Source organism: Chrysemys picta, chromosome 5, assembly GCF_011386835.1.
Source record: "Chrysemys picta bellii isolate R12L10 chromosome 5, ASM1138683v2, whole genome shotgun sequence".
Classification (NCBI taxonomy): Eukaryota; Metazoa; Chordata; order Testudines; family Emydidae; genus Chrysemys; species Chrysemys picta.
The window spans coordinates 11,463,625-11,482,212 of NC_088795.1; the positions used below are offsets into that span (position 1 = coordinate 11,463,625).

Genomic DNA, 18,588 nt, shown 5'->3' on the forward strand with positions numbered 1-18,588 from the left:
GTCTGCCCCGTTTTGTTTGCAATTCACCCTAATTGAGTGACCTCAGCTGGCTCCCACGGGCAGCACCGTCACACTCCCTTAAGTGAGCTTTTCAAACCCTCTTTACATATCAATGCAGCGAAAAAGGACACAAGTCTAATGGGCTGTTTGGCTTTTTTTAAACACAGCCTTTGGAAGCCAATTTTAAGAAACATAATTTTTCTCTTCAGAAACTTGCTCAGTGTCTGAGATTTGAAAGTAACAAGCTCTATCTATGGAGAGTTTACACAAGAAGAAAAGTTGTCAGGTGTGGGGATTTTTGGGGGGGGGGGGGAGGGGGGGGAGAGTTAAAGGGAAACTGAAAAACATCAACTGCCCAGATTAGAATAAAGCTTTTCATGTGAAAAAGCCGCAATGTGTTTTCCCTGTCAAGAGCATTTACACAAAATTTTATACATCAGTCTTGATATAAAAAAGTACTTCAGCATTTCCCTCCCCTCACCCTCTGATTTTGGGTTCAGTGAAGGAGAATTGAGATTCACTGTGAAATAATGGAAACCTCACAGTCATTTGATGTGCTTGCTCTGAGTCCTGAAAAAAGGCAGACTTCAAACATCAAAATGTACCCATGTTTCAAACTGTGGCATGGTAATTTATTTATTTGTACCACCTCACTGACTAATTATTTTTGTATCAGTTGGGCCCAGCCTTTTTGTGTTGTTGCTATCGATTGTAGCACAGCATTCACACAGCCACCATCCATTATGTTTTGTACAACCAGCCTGATTAATTTCTAAGCCAGTTTCAGTTACTACGCACACCATGGGATAGTGCTCTACGTAAGTATCATTTACCAAAGTTCCCACACTGTTGGCATAGTACACTCTGACTGGCCAATCTTGGGATCACCAATGTTGTTAGATGTTTGGCTGCGTGTGTGTGTTCTCCCTGTGTGCTGCCCCAGCTCTGCGCAGACAGACAGCACAACAGACCTTGAGCGAACCTCCCAATGACCACAAGATCTGTTAAGGAACAAAGGCACCTGGCCAGGTTTATTGTCGACAAAGCATGGTAATAGCACCTGGCAGACTCTACGAGGATACTAAGACATATATGTCCATGACAATGGATGCAGTTCAGTGAATGGCGGGAACTTTCCATTCCTCCCTCGGCTGGACCAAGACACTCTCTCAGAGATATCTCTTTATACCCTGATACAAACAGGTTACGTACTACCCCTCTGACATAGTTAGTTACTGCCCCCTGATGTAGCTAGTTGTCACCCATCTCCTTGCACATGTTGGTTCGATTAAAACATCTCTATTCATCACACTGTCATCCCGACCTTATCTTTCAGGAGGGGTCAGTGTGTTCCTGTTATCCTTGGGGAATGTTTTTGTACCATCCTTGATATCAGGATGTTCTGGTACCACTCTTCTAGAATGTGTTTGCATGAGTGCTCTGTGCCTAGCACTTCTTAGGAATGTGTATTTCTGCAATATCAGCCCTGTTTTGCCAGATTCTGTGAACTTGCAAGCAGGCAGAGCCTGGCATTTGCTCACAGCCTTACTTTCGCTAACTTTGCTTTATATCGGCAAAGCCTGCCCACTACTTTAACTCAGGCCTCATACCAGGTCTTTAATACAAGGGCTTATATCTCAGGCTCTCTTCCTACTACAGGAGAAATGTAGAGTTAGGCTTGTTTATAAAATGTGGATAGATACAGTATCATGTATAAGGCTACGATTTTGTCACGGAGGTCACAAAAGTCACGAAATCCGTGACTTCCAGAGACCTCTGTGACTTGAGACCCCAGCACCTGGGAGCTGTAGGGTCTCTCTCACCGCCCCTGGCAGCTGGGAACTGCGGGGGTCCGAACTCCCAGCTGCAGAGGGAGGTAGGGGTGCCCGGCAGGCAGCTCCCAGCTGGGGCAGAGGCAGGGGCACCGCGGAGCTCAGAGCTGCCGTGGGCACCCTACAGCTCGGAGCCCCAAGCTTGGAGCCGCCGCGTGCGGTGGGGGACCCTGCATCTCCAAGCCAGGCCCCCCTGGGTGATGTGGGGAGCCTGCAGCTCCCCCCTTTGTCATGCATATTTTTAGTAAAAGTCACAGATAGGTCACAGGCTTCTGTGAATTTATTCTTTATTGCCCGTGACTTTTACTAAAAATACGTGTGAAAGAATCTTAGCCTTAATCACGTATACTGTAAACATATCGCAAGAAAAAAAAATGAGCAATTTCTTTAGGTGAAGTATTACTCTGTGAAACCTGCCAGGAAATGGCAAAGAGGAGTACAAATACGAGCACAAAATGGAGCTAAATTTTAAATTGTGAAAGGAAAAACCTCAAAAATCACACACTAAATAAGTTTTCATATGAAACAGGATCAGCTATTAGAAGAAATTATTTCTCCCCCAAAATCAACAGCCTACTGGTATCAAAGTTTGTACCATCTTCATTTTTTCCATATTCTGGATGTAAAGGAAAGAGCACCGTTTTACACACCATATAATACAGTACACTGTCTTTCATGCAAGGATTTCAAGTCACTTTACTGACATAAATTAAGCTTTGCCACCCATAGTCTATCTTATCTGTTTTTACAGATGGGGATGCAATGGAGAGGGAATCGTACATCAGGCAGGTGTCATAGCTGGGACAAAAACTCCTGACTTCCTTTCTCTAACTACTGTCTTTATGAAACAAGTCACTGATTTTAATAAGTTTACGTAGTTTAGCTGTGTTTTGATGCACTCCTTAGACTTAACCTAAGGAAGTTTTCCCCTGGGTTTATTTTAAATAGAATACATGAAGGTTTGCATAACAAAGTTAGACTTATCCTAATAACGTCAACAATTTCATCCCTGATCACAAACTAACCCCCTGCCCTCCAAAACAAGGACTGCAACAAAAATACAGCAAATAAAGTAGGTGATAATAGCATTTTCAAGCCACTAGAATGATTTTGGCTTGTCTGTGACTGTAACTAGCCTGAAGGTGTGGATTGTCCACTCTGTCCATTGTGAATGTTCCTTTCCGGATAGCAGAGAGTGTCAGAGGGATTGTCTAAACCACAAAATTAGGTTCACTTAATTTAGGTCAACCTACAGCCACCACAGTAATTCAATAGGCTGTTGGTGTCCACACTACCCTCCTCCTGTCGGTGGAGCGCGTCCTCACCAGGAGCGCTTGAACTGACTGAAGTGGGGCATTGTGGGGCACTGACAGCTCCATCGGGCTCACAACTGGAGCCCCCACCCACGTGGAGTGACAGTCCCAGCTGTGAGCCCTGTACAGAGCCTACCAGCGGTGAAATTACCAGCTGTGAGCCCTTGCTGCTGACAGAATGACAGCCACCAGCCTATGTAAGTAATGCAGTGTCTACAGAGACACTGCCTCGCTCTATGGCTCTAGTGGAAGTGTAGCTATTATGTCAGTGTACCAAGGCACTTACTTGGGTGGAAGCAGCATTCTAGTGTAGACACTCACATAATTAGGTAGACAAACTGCTTTACATGGACCTACCTCTGTAGGGTAGACCAAGCCAGAAACATACAAGATCCTGCCCTTAAGCATAGGATATTTGTCAGTTTCAGTCCACTTGCTTCTTTACAGCAGGCAAGGCAAAGAGACAGCAAAGCATGCAAGCATCCCTGAGCCAAACCAACCTGCCCAGTCTATTTTCAGAGACAATAACTTAGAAAATGCTTTTGTAACAGCAAATGTTTCTGATTAGAGGTTCTTTAATATTTTACCCACAATTTAATCCATCTTTTTTTAAGATGGAAGAAACCAGAGAAATGAGAATTTTGGAGGGTATTTTTAAATTTTGAACCTTGCCTAATGAGTCAGTTGCTAAATTCTGCACTGAAACCTTTTAACCCCCACTTTCAAGAACTAGTCACTCAGATGGTGAACTTTCATGGTGACTAAAGTGCAACTTGAATTTGGTCTACAGAATAAACGCAAATTGTAATTGAGTTATTTTCTCGAGAGTGTTACAAGGGGGCAGACAAGCAGGACTTGTTTCTTCCTTCCCAAAGTCAAACTCTGTCTCTCACTGCAGAGTTACACAGATGTATTTAAGAGCCCAATCTGACTTCATGTTTGAAAAATGCAGCTCATTGGGGAAGAGTCTTCCAACAATTGCTACATAACTGAAGCGCGTGCTACACACCGGATCATAACCAGAATTCTCAGTTTCTTTCACAACCACTGTCCCAGGATAAAGGAAATCATTTGAGCTACACTCCAATAGGCTGAAGGTCGATCTGTTTAAGGGCCTCCTGTATACACCACGTCTCCAGCCAGGGTAACCAGTTGCTCATGCTTAATTAGTAGCGTCAGCAGAAACTAACCGTGTCCCTGTAAGAAGTCTCAAGACGGGGGTTTAGCCTGGTTACAGCAACCGGGTTAGAGCCCGTCTCCGGTGCAAGCTACGATCACCTTTGAACCTGTGTTGCGAGTCCCTGGGCTGCAGCGCCGAGCCCGGGCTGGGCGCGGAGGGGGAACACCCCCCTTGGGCGCCGCCAGGGCCGGGGAGAAGCCGCGGTACGAGGCCCCGATCGGCCTGGGGAAGGGGCGCCGCGGCAGCGCGGCTGGAGCCGGATCCCAGCCCGATCCCGAAGCTCCCTGTCCCCAGCACCCCGGGGCGCCCCAGGCCCCGCAGCGGGTGAGAGAGGCGGCGGCAGAAGCCGGGGCTGGGGCGGCGGAGCCATGGAGGCGGCGGGCCCCGAGCTGCGGGGTCCCGGCCCGACTCACCGTCTCGGCCCCGGAGGGCTGCGCCCCGGCGCTCTGCCCCCCCATGACGCCCCGCAGGAAGTTCATGGCGGGCCCGCCCCGGCCCGGGCTCGCGCTGCCCTGGCTGCGGCCCCGCTCGCTCCGGCTCCCGGGGACGGTGGCAAGTGCGGGCCGCTCCCGGCTCCACCATCCGTCCGCGCCGGAAGCAGCCGCGGCGCCTGCGCCGGGACGTGGCAGCGACGTGGCGGCTCAGAGGGCGAGAGGCGGGGCGGCTGCGGCCCTGCGGGACCCGGGACCCGGCAGCCAGGCCCGGCCCGCGATGGGCGCCGCTGCGGGAAGGGCCGCTGGAGGGCGCGGGGCTGAGAGTGCGTTGGGGGGCGTCGGCTAGGAGCAGCCCCCCCCCCCACAGCGCCCCTGCCTGCACCCCCCTACCCCCACACAGCACCCCCGCCCCCACACAGCGCCCCTGACCCCCACTACTCCCCCCACCAATACCAACACACAGCACCTGAGCCCCCACCCTGACCCCCACACAGCGCCCCTGCCCCCCACTACTCCCACACAGCGCCTGCCTGCACCCCACCTACTCCCCCACTCCCACACAGCGCCTGCCTGCACCCCACCTACCCCCACACCCACACAGTGCCCCTGCCCCCCACTACTCCCACACAGCGCCTGCCTGCACCCCACCTACTCCCCCACCCCCACACAGCGCCTGCCTGCACCCCACCTACCCCCACCCCCACACAATGCCCCTGCCCCCCCCCACTACTCCCACACAGCGCCTGCCTGCACCCCACCTACCCCCCCACCAATACCAACACACAGCACCTGAGCCCCCACGCCGACCCCCACACAGCGTCCCAGCCCTCCACCCACCCCCACACAGCACCTGCCTGCACCCCACCTACCTCCCCCACAATACCAACACACAGCACCTGAGCCCCCCCCACCCCCACAGCACCTGCCTGCAGCCCCAGCCCCCCCACCAATACCAACACATAGCACCTGAGCCCCCAACCCGACCCCCACCAAACGCCCCTGCCCCCCAAAGCCCCACCAATACTAACACATAGCACCTGAGTCCCCACTCAGTGGGTGAGCACCTGAGCCCCTCTCCATGCCTGCCTCCTGCCTCCCACCCCAACCAATGCACAGCACTTCCTCTCCCACAGCCCTCTCCCCAGTGCCTGAGACCCCCCACCCTGACCAACACATATCACCTCTGACCCCTTACAGCACCTCAGCCTCCACCACTGACCGACACCCAGCACTGGAAACCTCCCCCCCACTCACCAACTCCCCCCATACAGTGTCTGAACCCCACCCACGGCACGTGAGCCTCTCCCAGAACTGACCCCCCCCCCCCCACACACACACACCCAGCACCTGAGCCTCCCCAGCCCTGACCAACACCCCCCACTCCATGCACAGCACCTAAACATCCCCCAGCCTTGACCAACACCCATATGCAGCACTTGAGCCTCCCCATCACTGTCCAGAACCTCTCTCACAGTACTTCATCATGATCAGCACTACAGACACACGCTGACCAACCCACACAGAGCATCTAGCCGCCCCATGCATCCACTCCACACACACCAAGCCTCAGGGCATGTCTACATTACAAACTTAAGTTGACCTAACATAGGTTGATGTACCGCTACCACAGTAATTCACGTCCACATTACCCTCCTTCTGTCAGTGGTGCATATGCTCACCAGGAGCTCTTCCACCAACAGAAGTGGGGCAGTGCAGGCGGGGGGGGGGCATCCAGCTCAGAGCGCCCCAGGGGATGTCTGAGTTGTGAGCCAGGGGGTTCACAGCAAGGAGCCTACCACCCTTTATTGTTAATTTCAGGGCTCCAACAGGCAGCTGTGAAATTGACAAGAATGACAGCCAACAACTGATATAATAAGTTGTCCCAGTGTCTACAGGGACACTGCCTCACCCCAACTACACCAACATAATAGACCCCATGTCTCTTGTGGAGGTGGAGTTGTAAGTGCCCTGTTCCCCCAACATAAACCCGATGCCTCTCATGCAGGTGGAGTTGTGTAGTTAGGGCATTACAGCCTTGCCCCAGCCAATGTAAGTGTAGACACTGACATAATTAGGTCGACCTAACTTCATAGTGTAGACCAGGCCTCAGTCCGACACAGTGACCAAAACCCCAACCCTCATCTTACACTGTACATTCCCACATACGCACTCCCCATCCCTCCCTCAGACACACACTGACCCATCCTTTGACACAGCTTCTCCACTCTCCTATACGTACCCATACGTACCCATTTTGGGCAGCATCACGTATAGGATACTGGATTAGACAGCCTTTTTGTTATGTTCTTTCCCATTGAGAAGCTTGGTGACTATTAGGAAAAGCAAGTTAGTACACTCTAAAGAAATCTTTTTTCTCTTCTTTGAATGAAAGGGTAGTGATGCTCATTTGTTTTTTTTTACTGTCACCTCTTCCACTCTTTTTGCCACTGTGCTCTAGTTTCCAAACTGAAATTGGCTCCTTTCTGAGTGTTTTGGTTTTGCTTGAAGATAGCTTGGTTTTGGTTGAGGATTACAGAAATTATACCAGCTGTTAGCTTGAAATTTCATTTTAATTCTGTTTTTTTATAGCCTTCAGTTTGCTGTAGACTGTTTAATAAGCTGAAACCTTTAATCATTTGGTATTGCTCATAGCAAGGAGATACTTTACTCCTAATTGAAACTTATTACAGAGAGCAGTTGTAGTGGGAGTCAGAGAAATGTTACACCTAACTCCAGTTGAAGGCTTTACTCCTCCCCCCGCCCCCCAAAGTCTGAGGACTTCCTGTCCATTTTGAATTCTTCCATTGTGCAGCATCATCCTTTCCCATGGGCAGCATCTCTTCTCCCTCAAACCGGGACCAGATCAGGTAAATAAGGAAACTCACTTCTGTATTTACTTTTATTTGGGTGATGGGGAAGAAGAGAAAACAATCCTGGTCTCTAGAAAGTTGTAGTGACAGCTAGGCTCCAGCAACTTTGAAAAGTATCTATGAAAGGAAGAAACAAATCAAGTTTAAAATGACATCTCAAACCTTTCTAGACCACTAATATGTCAACTCTTGCTTAAAAAACCCAAAACACATGAAAGAGGTTATTTAAAATATCTGTACTTCCCTTCTTAAGGTAGGGGAAGTTAGTAGTTAAAAGCTGATTTGTATATACAGTATTCTTACTAGTTTTGATTCAATTTAAAGTTTTGCAGGACTGATGTAATTTAATTTTCCCCACCTAACAACTTTCTAAGTACCTGTTTTCCTATGTATGCAGATTGGATCAGAGGTGTCCGATCCATACTCAGATTTGTCTAGCAAGGTGACAGCTTCCTATTTTGTTCTTATCTAAAAGACAATAAAAATATTTTATTAAATATTTAATTAGAAATAATAAAACCTAAGTGATTAAATTAGAATATTGCATTAATGTCACTTCAGAAGAAAGGTACAAATTGAGGATTACAGGCTCCCAAAATTATTAAAAAAAAAAAACAAAAAAAAAAAACCTTGCAAGTTTGAAGTTCAGATGTTTCCTAGTATTGTGGGTTTGAGAGCCAAACACTGCAGCAGCAATACACCTAAACAAAATCAATAATTCAATTTCTTAACTGCTAGGATATTCCAAGCTATCTGTTTTCACTGTGCAAGAAATAGTGTATGTTCAACTTTGACAGGAGTACCCTAAAAAGTTTTTTTTTTAAATTACTTCTATGGATCAACAAAAATGAGGAGTCCTTGTGGCACCTTAGAGACTAACAAATTTATTTGGGCATAAGCTTTCGTGGGCTAGAACCCACTTCATCAGATGCATGGAGTGGAAAATACAGGAGTGGGTATAAATACACAAAAGGATGGGAGTTGCCTTACCAAGTCTGAGGTCAGTCTAACGAGACAATTAATTTAACAGCAGGTTTCAGAGTATCAGCCGTGTTAGTCTGTATCCGCAAAAAGAACAGGAGTACTTGTGGCACCTCAGAGACTAACAAATTTATTAGAGCATAAGCTTTCGTGGACTACAGCCCATTTCTTCGGATGCAGCAGGATACCAAGGGACGAAAAATAACTTTTGAAGTGGTAATGAGAGTGGCCCATTTTAGACAGTTGACAAGAAGGTGTGAACAACAGTAGGGGGAAATTAGGTTTAGGTTTTGTAATGACCCAACCACTCTCAGTCTTTATTCAGGCCTAATCTGATGGTGTCCAGTTTGCAAATTAATTCCAGTTTCATGTTGGAGTCTGTTTTTGAAGTTTTTTTGTTGAAGAATTGCCACTTTTAGGTCTGTTATTGAGTGACCAGAGGGACTGAAGTGTTCTCCTACGGGTTTTTGAATGTTATGATTCCTGATGTCAGATTTTGTGTCCATTTATTCTTTTGCATAGAGACTGTCTGGTTTGGCCAATGTACATGGCAGACGGGCATGGATCAGTTGTCTCACACTGAACACTAACTTCCACATTTGCAATGGGGAAAAGAAAAAAAAAGCGTTTGGCTCTGAGATTCAGGAACTGCCCCTTTACATTTCATATGGCCCAGGGGGTGGCCATGTGCCCCAGGCCAGCAGCACCACCTATTGGTGAGGGTCCAGCCAGGGGTGGCTCTATGTTTTTGCCGCCCCAAGCACAGCACTCAGGCGGCTTTTGGTGACACGCCTGTGGGCAGTCCACTGGTCACACAGATTCGGTGGGATGCGTTGCCATGCCTTCAGCGTCCCTGCCGCCGAATTGCCGCTGAAACCGCGGGACCGGCGGACCTCCCTCAGGCGTGCCGCCAAACACAGCCTGACTGCCGCCCTCACAGCATCCGGCAGGCTGCCCCCCGCAGCTTGCCGCCCCAGGCATGTGCTTGCTGCGCTGGTGCCTGGAGCCGCCCCGGGGTCCAGCACTGCTCTACCTAGTAGCTACAGTCCCCAGGGTGGAAGTGGAACCCTAGCCCACCCTACTTTACCAGGCTCCAACCCAGGGCCCTTCAAAGCAGTAGGCCATATACATGGCCTGGGGTCTGGTACCCTTACTCACCCTTCCTGGGTCATTTCCTACCCCTGTTTTCTGTACCTGTGTTTGTGTCACAGCTTGGTCTCAGAATCCTCCTGGATTTCTGCCAGGTTCACCTGCAGGATCCCTTCCCTCAGTGAGTCATCCCTCTCAACTAACACAGTCAATGGACTTCCAGCTGTTTGGCTAAGAGGCTCAAGCCTAATATATTCTCAGCAGGCAACTGCTACACCCACCTGCTCTCTTTCTCAGTCCACATACATCCTGAGATGCTCCCTTTTGAATGCTCTCACCACCGGGAACATGTCTAGCAAAGGCAAGGGGGTGTGGCTTCCTGTAGGCAGAGCAGCTCCTTAACCCTTGCCTCACCAGTGTGGTGTTGATACACCCCATCACAGACCCAAGATTTACTAAGCATTGTTTTTATCCCAGAACTTTATTGGTTATGCAAGACAGTTCTGGTACTCCGCTAATGGCTGGAAGGAAGACCGTATAGGTCTTTAATAAAAAAATAATTGTTTGCAAATGGTGCTTGTGATGAAGCAGAGAAACTGCCCGCCAGCACAGCAAGGGCTAAAGAGAACCTTTGGCCCCCATCTAGCCCCACCCTGCTATACCTGCAGCCAATGCCAGACATGGAGGGGGAAGAAAAGGAGAGAACCTGGTTCAGTTCAGAGCTGACTGGTGAAAGGGCAGGAGCTAGTTGTCCCTCTAACTGAGGGGATGGATCACTAGCCTGCCCACTAGGGTAGCCACCTAGGAGGAAGCAATGTTACCCCCGCTGCAGGAGAATGTAGAGGAGACCTACCCCATAGTCTGAGAACCCCTGTATATGCCATGCTACCCTATTCCAGGTTTTTTTCTTATAAGTGCAGCCCCAGTGCATAAAGCAAACGAAGAGAGAGAATGTAGTCCCACTATATCGCAGTGGCAGAACCCAGGCTAATAATGCCATCCAGGACTCAGAACCATACCCTTTAATCGCGGGCAGGACAAAGCACCTAGTCTCTCAGCCATGAATCTTGGGAAAAGGGGCAGAATATAAATATTGCCTGCTTTCCTTCCTCTAGGAGATCGCGTGTAGGGTGTTGAAGCTGTTGGTAGTCTGGTGATAAGAAAATGTTATTTCATGGTTGAACCTTGAAAATACTTTTTTCTTTAATTTGAATTTTAACATGAAACTTTTCTGTTTATTAATATGAAACTTTGATCATTGGGAGGAGCATAGACTCCCAGCAGAGTTTTCTGGAGGGGAAAACCTTTTTGTAGGGATGTTTTCATCTTTCAAACTTTATCCAAAACCCCTTATTCAGTTTGTTGCTAGACTTTAGCCATTTAAACACAAAAATTGCACTTATTTAACTAAAATCAATATTTAAATTGAGTTAAAACAGTGAAAATTCCTGTATGAACACAATAAAGCTGGCTTATAACTAGCTTATATTGATTTAGCTTAGTTCAGTCTGTTATTGTCTTAAGCTGGTTCATATAGTAACTGAACAAATTAGATTGCTATAAAGCAATTTTAAACCAGTTTAAAGTGTTTTCCCCACCCCCTCACATACATGGGGTTTTATGCTATCACAGAGGCTGTGTCTTCACTGCAAAAGTGCTTTTTTACATCAAGATATCTATTGCAATGTAAAATCCTAGAGAAGGCAGGCAATTTAGTTTTTACCAAGATAGATAGTTGAGAAAAAGCCTACCTCTGCCCCTCCCACTGAGAGTTCACCTAGACTGGCTGTGTTGTCTGGTCTTTACAAAGATTTTACATTGTGATTGGTATCTTGATAGCTGTTTTTTGCTGTGAAGAAAATAACAGAACCAATGAAAAATACTGAAGTTAGTTACAATTCCTGTGCAGAGGCCTGCTACAAGCTGACAGGGACCATCTGGCTTTTGGATGAGCGCTTTTAACAGTGGAATTGCTCACAACAGGTCAGAATGAATATGCATGTTTTCAGTGCATGACACCAAACCCAATTTTTCCTTCTGATAACTTACATACGTTTTCTAATGGAAAGATTGTTGCTGGGGAATATATTTTTCTAACCACCAGCAGCTGGACCAAGAAGTGGAGGAAGAACAGGGTTCTTTGTAGATAAATTTGTATTTGGCACCTAAATACTCTGGTGATGGATGCATTAGAAAAGCCTAGTCTAGTGTAAACTGGAAAATGCAATGCCCTTTGTGAAGCATTATGTTCTTGGCAAACAGCTAGCTACTTCTTGTACAATTGCTTCCTATCCCCAGGGGATATACTGTTTCCTGGTTCCTCTCTTTATGTTTCTGTGGTTTAAATTATTATATAAACAGATCCTGACTCACTATTTACCTTGTTCTGCCTTGGCAAGACCTTTTCCCTCAGCCCCCCCTTCCCCAAAAGCAATTTCACAAATACATCACTGGTTTCAAAGCTGAATCTAGTTTGCAAAATCATTTTTTTAATTAGGTAAAGAATTGCCACTTCGCAAACACAGGTACTGGGTTTTTTGGTGTGCGTTGCACCTGCATCGACATTCAGCGGGTCACCCTTGGCCACAAGTCTGCAAATTCCCCCCCCCCCCCCCTTTACAGCTAGGGCAACTGCCTACTGCTTTGCCAATTCCCATCTCCACCAGTCTAGTGCCTCTGCCCAGGGGACTGGCACTACCCCACAGCTCAGAGCACTGCCTGGGAGTGCGAAGCCCCCTCCCCGCCCTTGTTGCCGGGCTCATGGGGTTGGAACACCGCTTGTGTCTGCCCAGGGCTGAGAAGCCCCCCTCTCATTGGCTTGGAACGATCCGTGCAGCGCGTGCCGTTGCCCAGGGCTGCGAAGCCCCTGCTGGTTGGGCTGGAAGGATCCTCGGCGCCCGTGCTAGGTCGCGGGGCAGTGAGGGTCGAGCGCGCGCGCGCGCCCGCCGCTCTGCGTCACGCGGGCGGAAGCGGGTCGCTGCAGTTAAACCCCGCGTGCGGTTCGGCGGGAAGTGAACGTTCCATAGCCGTCACAACGAGCGCGCCGTTGATTGGCGGAGGCTGGTGACGGGGGTTCCTGCCCTGGAATGCAGGGCGCAGGGGCGAGACAATAAGGGAGACGCGAAGCGAGAGCCCGGAGCCCGCGCCGCTGCCCCTCTCCCCAGGCTGCGCTGTGACCGAGCCCGGCCCCCGCCTCCGCCGCACCCACCTCCCCTTGGGACCCAGCGGGAGAGGCCGCGCCGCCCGCCCGCCCCGCGCGCAGACCCGTCCAGGCCCCGGGGAGCGCCCTGCCGCGAGCCCTGCCGTAGGTGAGTGCGGGACGGGACGGGGCCCGGCTGCCGCCCCGGGGCAGGGGAGGCGGCTTCCGGCCAAACAGCCGCGCTCCGCCGGCGTGAGGCGGGGCTGTGCGGCGGCGGGGGGCCGAGGCCCTGCGAGCCGGCCCGGGCTGCGCGTTTCCCCGTTGGGCCGCAGCCGCGGGGCGGCTCCTCCCCTGCCCCGGCGGAGCCCGCTGCGCATCGGGCGGCTGGAGCCGCCGGCGGGCGTAGGAGGGGCGGTGGCCCGCGGGCTGGGTCAGATGGGGGTTGCGCCATACCCCGGCTCGCCTGCCCCTTCCCTTGGCCGGCAGAGCTGCCTGCCACCCGGGGGCATCGCGCCTCCCCGGCCCGGCAGTGCCTCCCCTCGCCCTCCCGCCTGGGCAGTGCTGCTGCCCCCTCCTCACACGTGCAGCCATGTTCCTCCTCGTCCTCCGCTCTGCTGGGGTTGGTTCAAAACCAGCTGCCCTGTTCCTAACCCCCTGCCTGGATATGCTGCTCTCTCCCTCTCTCTAACCCTGGGTCCACCTCCAACATGGCTGTGTCAGACCCTTTTCTTCTACAGGTCCTGACATCGGGAACAGCCTTCCTGCAGGCTTCGGCTAAAACAACTGTCCCCGAATATCTCCGCTCAGCATGCTTGGTTTGTGGTTCTGTGCCCATTAAACCGAATGGAGCAGGAAAAAGGTCAAGGTAGTTTTAGGCAGTGTATGCAGGGCGATCCCAAAGTAGGCAGGTGCTAGTTTTTCTGTTTCATTTCCGACCACCTCTTTAATACTCAGTTTTGAGTGCCACTCTTGGAAAAAGTGACAGACTGGAGAGCTGCCAGGAGAATACAATAAAAGGGTACTGCTCGGCTTGGTTTGAGGAAAGATTTTGCTTGTGAAAGGGTTATAAAGTGACAGTGGGGCAGGAATAGGGGGAGGGAGGGCGGTCTCCAAATAGCAGAAAGGATTATACATCAAGGAGGAGGAGATACTAGTTGGCATACGTGGAAGTATTTAGGATGCAAATAAGAGAGCAGTTGGTAGAGAAGATAAAACTCATGAGCTGATGCCAGAGAGCGCACCTGAATAGGAATCTCAGCATACTCTGCCCTTGCTGGGAGTGAAGCTGGGTTATTCAACATGGCATTGCCTCTTGAACTTCCTGGTGTGGCCTTCTGCATGGGTTTGAATCTTTCTGGCTGTTAATTGCATAGAAAATATTTCAAACCCCACCTATTTGTCTTTTTAACTGAAAGACTAGAGGGGTAGGCAACAGGTCAGTGCTAGACTCAGTGGGAGAGAGCTGCCTCCTCACTTTATTTTCCCCCTCCTTGAGTCTCTGCTTTGTTCATTTAGGGAGCAGCAGTAAAGGTAACATCAGAGCGTGAGGGAGGTGGTGGATGGGCCAGCTTCTTTTTAAACCAATTTGCCATGTTCTCCTCTGTTCCTTCCAGGAGCTCTGTTGATCCTTTGTTACATTGGGGTCAAAGGGTATGTCCCCTGTTTATTACACCAGATTTAACACTGAAATTGACAAATACCTATGTGGATTAGAAAAGGTCCTCCCTGGTCACCCTGTACAGGTTTAGAAGTGTGAATGTTTTGTGCATATTCAGAGTAAAATGCTCCCTCTTTTGAAAGGTCAGCTTTTTTTGCATCTCTTGTCCAGCAAGTTTTCTATTCTGCTTATCCAGTATCATTTACGTGGATGAAATATTTGTCCATTCATAGATGAGTCTTCAGACTAACAGTATAGTATCTCCGCTTACAGGGTGTTTATACTGAGGAGACAAGTCCCTGACCTGAAATTTTAAATTACTGTCTGTTTGCTTTAATTGTACTGTATTGTACCTGAACTCCATTAGCAACTCTCTCTACCAATGGCATTCAGTTTTTCACAAGTGAAGAGCCACTTGGGTCAGTGAATGGAGCTGTGGTGAGATTAGCATTGTTAGAAATTTATGGTGAAACTTGTAAAATGGTATTTATTACTCTAGGTGCCTGTGACATACTTACGAGCCGCCAATTCTGCAAGAACTTAGATATGTGAATAGTCCCGTTGACTTCAATGGTACTTATTAAGCATCTGTTGCCTTAGGGCCTGATCATGCAGGTTAATCCACCAGTAGCTCCCCAGAAAACTCTTGCCCCACAACCATACAGTCCCATCAAGCTGCTCCCTGCAACACCTCCGGAAGGTTGAGTAAGCAGATACACTTTGCAGTGTGCCATGAAAGTCAGCCAATCTAGGCTATGTTGAAGTGGGGAGTAGTAAGCTTTAAAATTAAGGAATCTTTTAGAGAGCGGGCTGGCTATCCAAAATGGAGGTAGATCCAGTTTGTGTGCTTCCATTGATCTCATCTATGGGAGATTTACCTCCCTCCCATATTGTCTGGATTGAGATTCAATTAATCTGTTACAATGAACACCTTTGATATTTGACGGTTGTAAAACATCTGCATTTTTTATAGTACTTTGAGGAGAATATCACTCTGTTTCCCACCCGGTTAACATAAGGAGGAACACTTCATTTCTGCTTTCAAGGGATCCTAGCATCTCCTTTTCCATTCCACACTGCATTATGGAGTATGCATCTATTGTAACTGGCTTGGAACCTGGTACTGAGTGAAGTGCACATCAAAAGCCTGGTGCAGATAGTCCATGCACAGCTACACGTGTCTATAGAGCCAGAGTAGAGCATTGCTGTTCTACATCAAAGCTGGACTGTGGTGTTTAATGGCTGTATTGCGCTAGCAGTCCTTATTAAGAGTACTTCATTTGTTGGAGCTCTGGTGATGAAATTGTGGGTACGAAGAACAATGCTTTAGTAGTCTTTGTATGTCACAAAATATTGGTGTGACCAACATTTTCTTCATAGAAACAAACAAGATTTTCCTGTAGTAACCATCTTCTCCAAAGCATACAGTCTTATCTATTATGTCTGTGGTAAGACAGGCCATAGTTTTTACTTTTAGTTGACTTTTCTGAACCTCTTTCATAATTTGTGCCTCTACGTTTCAGTAACACCATCAATGGATACAGTCCTTCAGATGAGGCATCACCAGGGTTCAGTACATTTGTGATGTCTATCCAGATACACACATTGTCTTTGAATCTTTAGTCCTACCATGAATGACTCTACATAGGTCACATTGGGCTAATCACCTGTTTTATAGATCACTGCCCTGAGGTGTTTAAATCTTTCTGAGATTTGTGTGTCACTAAAGAGACTTACAATTTTTGGTCGTTTGCAAACTTTACTTCTCTACACAAGCACAACAGCCCAGTGCTGGTCTCTGAAGTACCTTACTGATGGCTTATCTCAGACATGACATCTTTCACAATTTTGTTTATACACATTTAGTGGAATAACCTGAAAGAAGGATCAAATATTGAAATATTTTAAAGGCAACTCTGATTTATATGAAATTTGCTTATCAAGTGACATCCAGATCTATTAACTTTTTGGCTGCGCAGCCCTTAATGATTATAGCAATTTGGCATTTTTTATCAAACATAGCACTGCTACCTTTATAGCTCCACCTGGAACTAATTTTAGTGAAAGAATTAGATTTAATCAGTTATAAAAAAAATTTCTTATACGTAATAAAGATAATGCCCAGTGCTGCGTAACTTCATTCAGCATGCCAGTTGTGTATCCCTTTACAGCATGAGTCATAATCATGGAGTTATGGCCAGAAGGGACCGCTAGATCATTTAGCCTGATATCACAGGCCATCTGCACCAGTCACTAAACCCAACACCTGAAAGGAGACCAAAGCATTACAGCCTGCTGGAGACTAGACTACTATCTGCACCAGGCACAGAACAGGAGGGACTGAGGTGTTCCAGTGCTTCAGGCAGCCCCTGCAATGTCAGGGAAATGAATGAGTTCTACCCAGATAATCCCGGCAAGGGACTTGCACCCACACACTGCAGAGGAAGGCGAAAATCCCCCACGGTCAACTGGGAGAAAATTCCTTCCTGACACCACACATGGTGATCAGTAGACCCTGGGCATGTGAACAAGAACTAGCTAGCCAAGCACCTGTGACAAAGAATGCTCAGCTGCCTCCGCCTGCAAGTACCTCCCTCGCAGCTCCCATTGGTCGTGGTCCCTGGCCAATGGGAGCTGCGGAGACAGCACTCGGGGTGGAGGCAGCGCATGGAGCCGCTGTGGTGGTTTCTCTACCTAGGAGCATTGACTGCGGCCAGTGGGAGCTGCAGGGGCGGTGCCTGCGAGTAGAGGCAGCTCACAGAACTGCCTCGCCATACCTCCACGTAGGAGCAGCAGGGACATGTCGCTGCTTGCAGGGAGCCTCCCAAGATGAGTGCTGCCTGGATCCGGCATCCCGGTACCCCTCCCATGCCCAAAACCCCTCCCGCACCCAAACTGCCTCCCAGAGCGTGCACCCCGCACATTTCCCGAAATGCCAGTTTATAGAGCTTTCTGGTTGGTAAAGTACCGGATAACTAGGGCCCTAGCAAATTCATGGCCATAAAAAACATGCAATGGATCGTAAAATCTGGTGTCCCAACATGAAATCTGGTCTTTTGAGTGCTTTTACCCTATACTATACAGATTGCACGGATGAGACCAGCATTTTTCAAATTGGGGGTCCTGACCCAAAAGGGAGTTACGGGGGGTCACAAGGCTATTTTAGGGGGGCTGCCCTATTGTCACCCTTCTGCGCTGCCTTGAAAGCTGGGTGGCTGGAGAGCAGTGGCTGGTTGCCAGGCACCCAGCTTTGAAGGTGGTGCCCTGCCAGCAGCAGCGCAGAAGTAAGGGTGGCAATACCATACCATGCCATCCTCACTTCTGCACTGTTGCTGGTGGAGGCTCTGCCTTCAGAGCTGGGCTCCTGGCCAGCAGCCACCACTCTCTAGCTGCCCAGCTCTGAAGGCAGCAGCACAGAAGTAAGGGTAGCAGTATCACAACCCCCCCCCCCCCCCCCCACACACACACACAACAACCTTGCAACCTACCCACAACTGCTTTTTGGGTCAGGACCCCTACAATTACACCAGTGTGAAATTTCAGATTTAAATAGCTGAAATCATGAAATTTTCAATTTTTAAAATCCTATGATCATGACATTGAGCGAAATGGACTGTGAATTTGGTAGGTCCCCATGGATCACCCAGCTTTTACTGTGATAACATGATATAAATCAATGTTACACTCATCTCTTCAGCTCTTTTCCCCATTTCAAAGGGAGTAGCGGAAATAGTGTGTTCAGAGAATGGTCACAGTAGTGATAACAAGCATAGACAAACTCTTATATGAAGAAACTGAGAAGAGTGGGATTGCTTGCTTTAAAAAGGGGACATAAGGGAAGAAAAAATACACCTCTACCCCGATATAACACGAATTCGGCTATAACGTGGTAAAGCAGTGCTCCGGCGGGGCGGGGCTGCGCACGCGGATGGATCAAAGCAAGTTCAATATAATACCTGTAATGCGGTAAGATTTTTTGGCTCCCAAGGACAGCATTATATCGAGGTAGAGGTGTATATGGTGAAAGTAGACCAGTAAGTTCTATTCATCCTTTGTTGTAATAGAAGAAGAATGAGATGAGATTGAAAAGGAG

General features: G+C 48.7%; 2 protein-coding genes and 1 long non-coding RNA gene across 7 annotated transcripts in view; 1 reads left to right on the top strand and 2 right to left on the bottom strand.

The window, feature by feature from the left end:
• Positions 1-4,942, bottom strand: part of USO1 (USO1 vesicle transport factor) — a 67,127-nt gene extending 62,185 nt beyond the window's left edge. Inside the window, exon 1 of one of the 2 annotated variants that reach the window (XM_065597451.1) lies at positions 4,739-4,942. In XM_065597451.1, coding sequence (XP_065453523.1) covers positions 4,739-4,804 — 66 coding nt within the window. In that variant the 5' untranslated portion in view covers positions 4,805-4,942. The remainder of the gene's footprint in view (positions 1-4,738) is intronic. The other variant, XM_065597452.1, reaches the window with a different exon arrangement.
• A 1,236-nt stretch (positions 4,943-6,178) lies between these two features.
• The window catches only part of G3BP2 (G3BP stress granule assembly factor 2), a 50,865-nt gene continuing 38,455 nt past the window's right edge, over positions 6,179-18,588 (top strand). Inside the window, exon 1 of one of the 4 annotated variants that reach the window (XM_065597457.1) lies at positions 6,179-7,626. The gene's annotated coding sequence lies outside the window, so the exon portion shown is untranslated. Of the gene's footprint in view, positions 7,627-12,705; positions 13,008-18,588 lie in introns of those variants that run through there. The other 3 variants (XM_065597458.1, XM_042856319.2, XM_042856320.2) reach the window with 3 other exon arrangements.
• LOC112060361 (uncharacterized) lies at positions 7,612-13,551 on the bottom strand. Its single transcript, XR_002889667.3, has 3 exons — positions 13,418-13,551; positions 8,007-8,097; positions 7,612-7,746 (listed from the first exon to the last, which is right to left on the bottom strand). It is a non-coding gene; the product is annotated as an uncharacterized LOC112060361 (long non-coding RNA).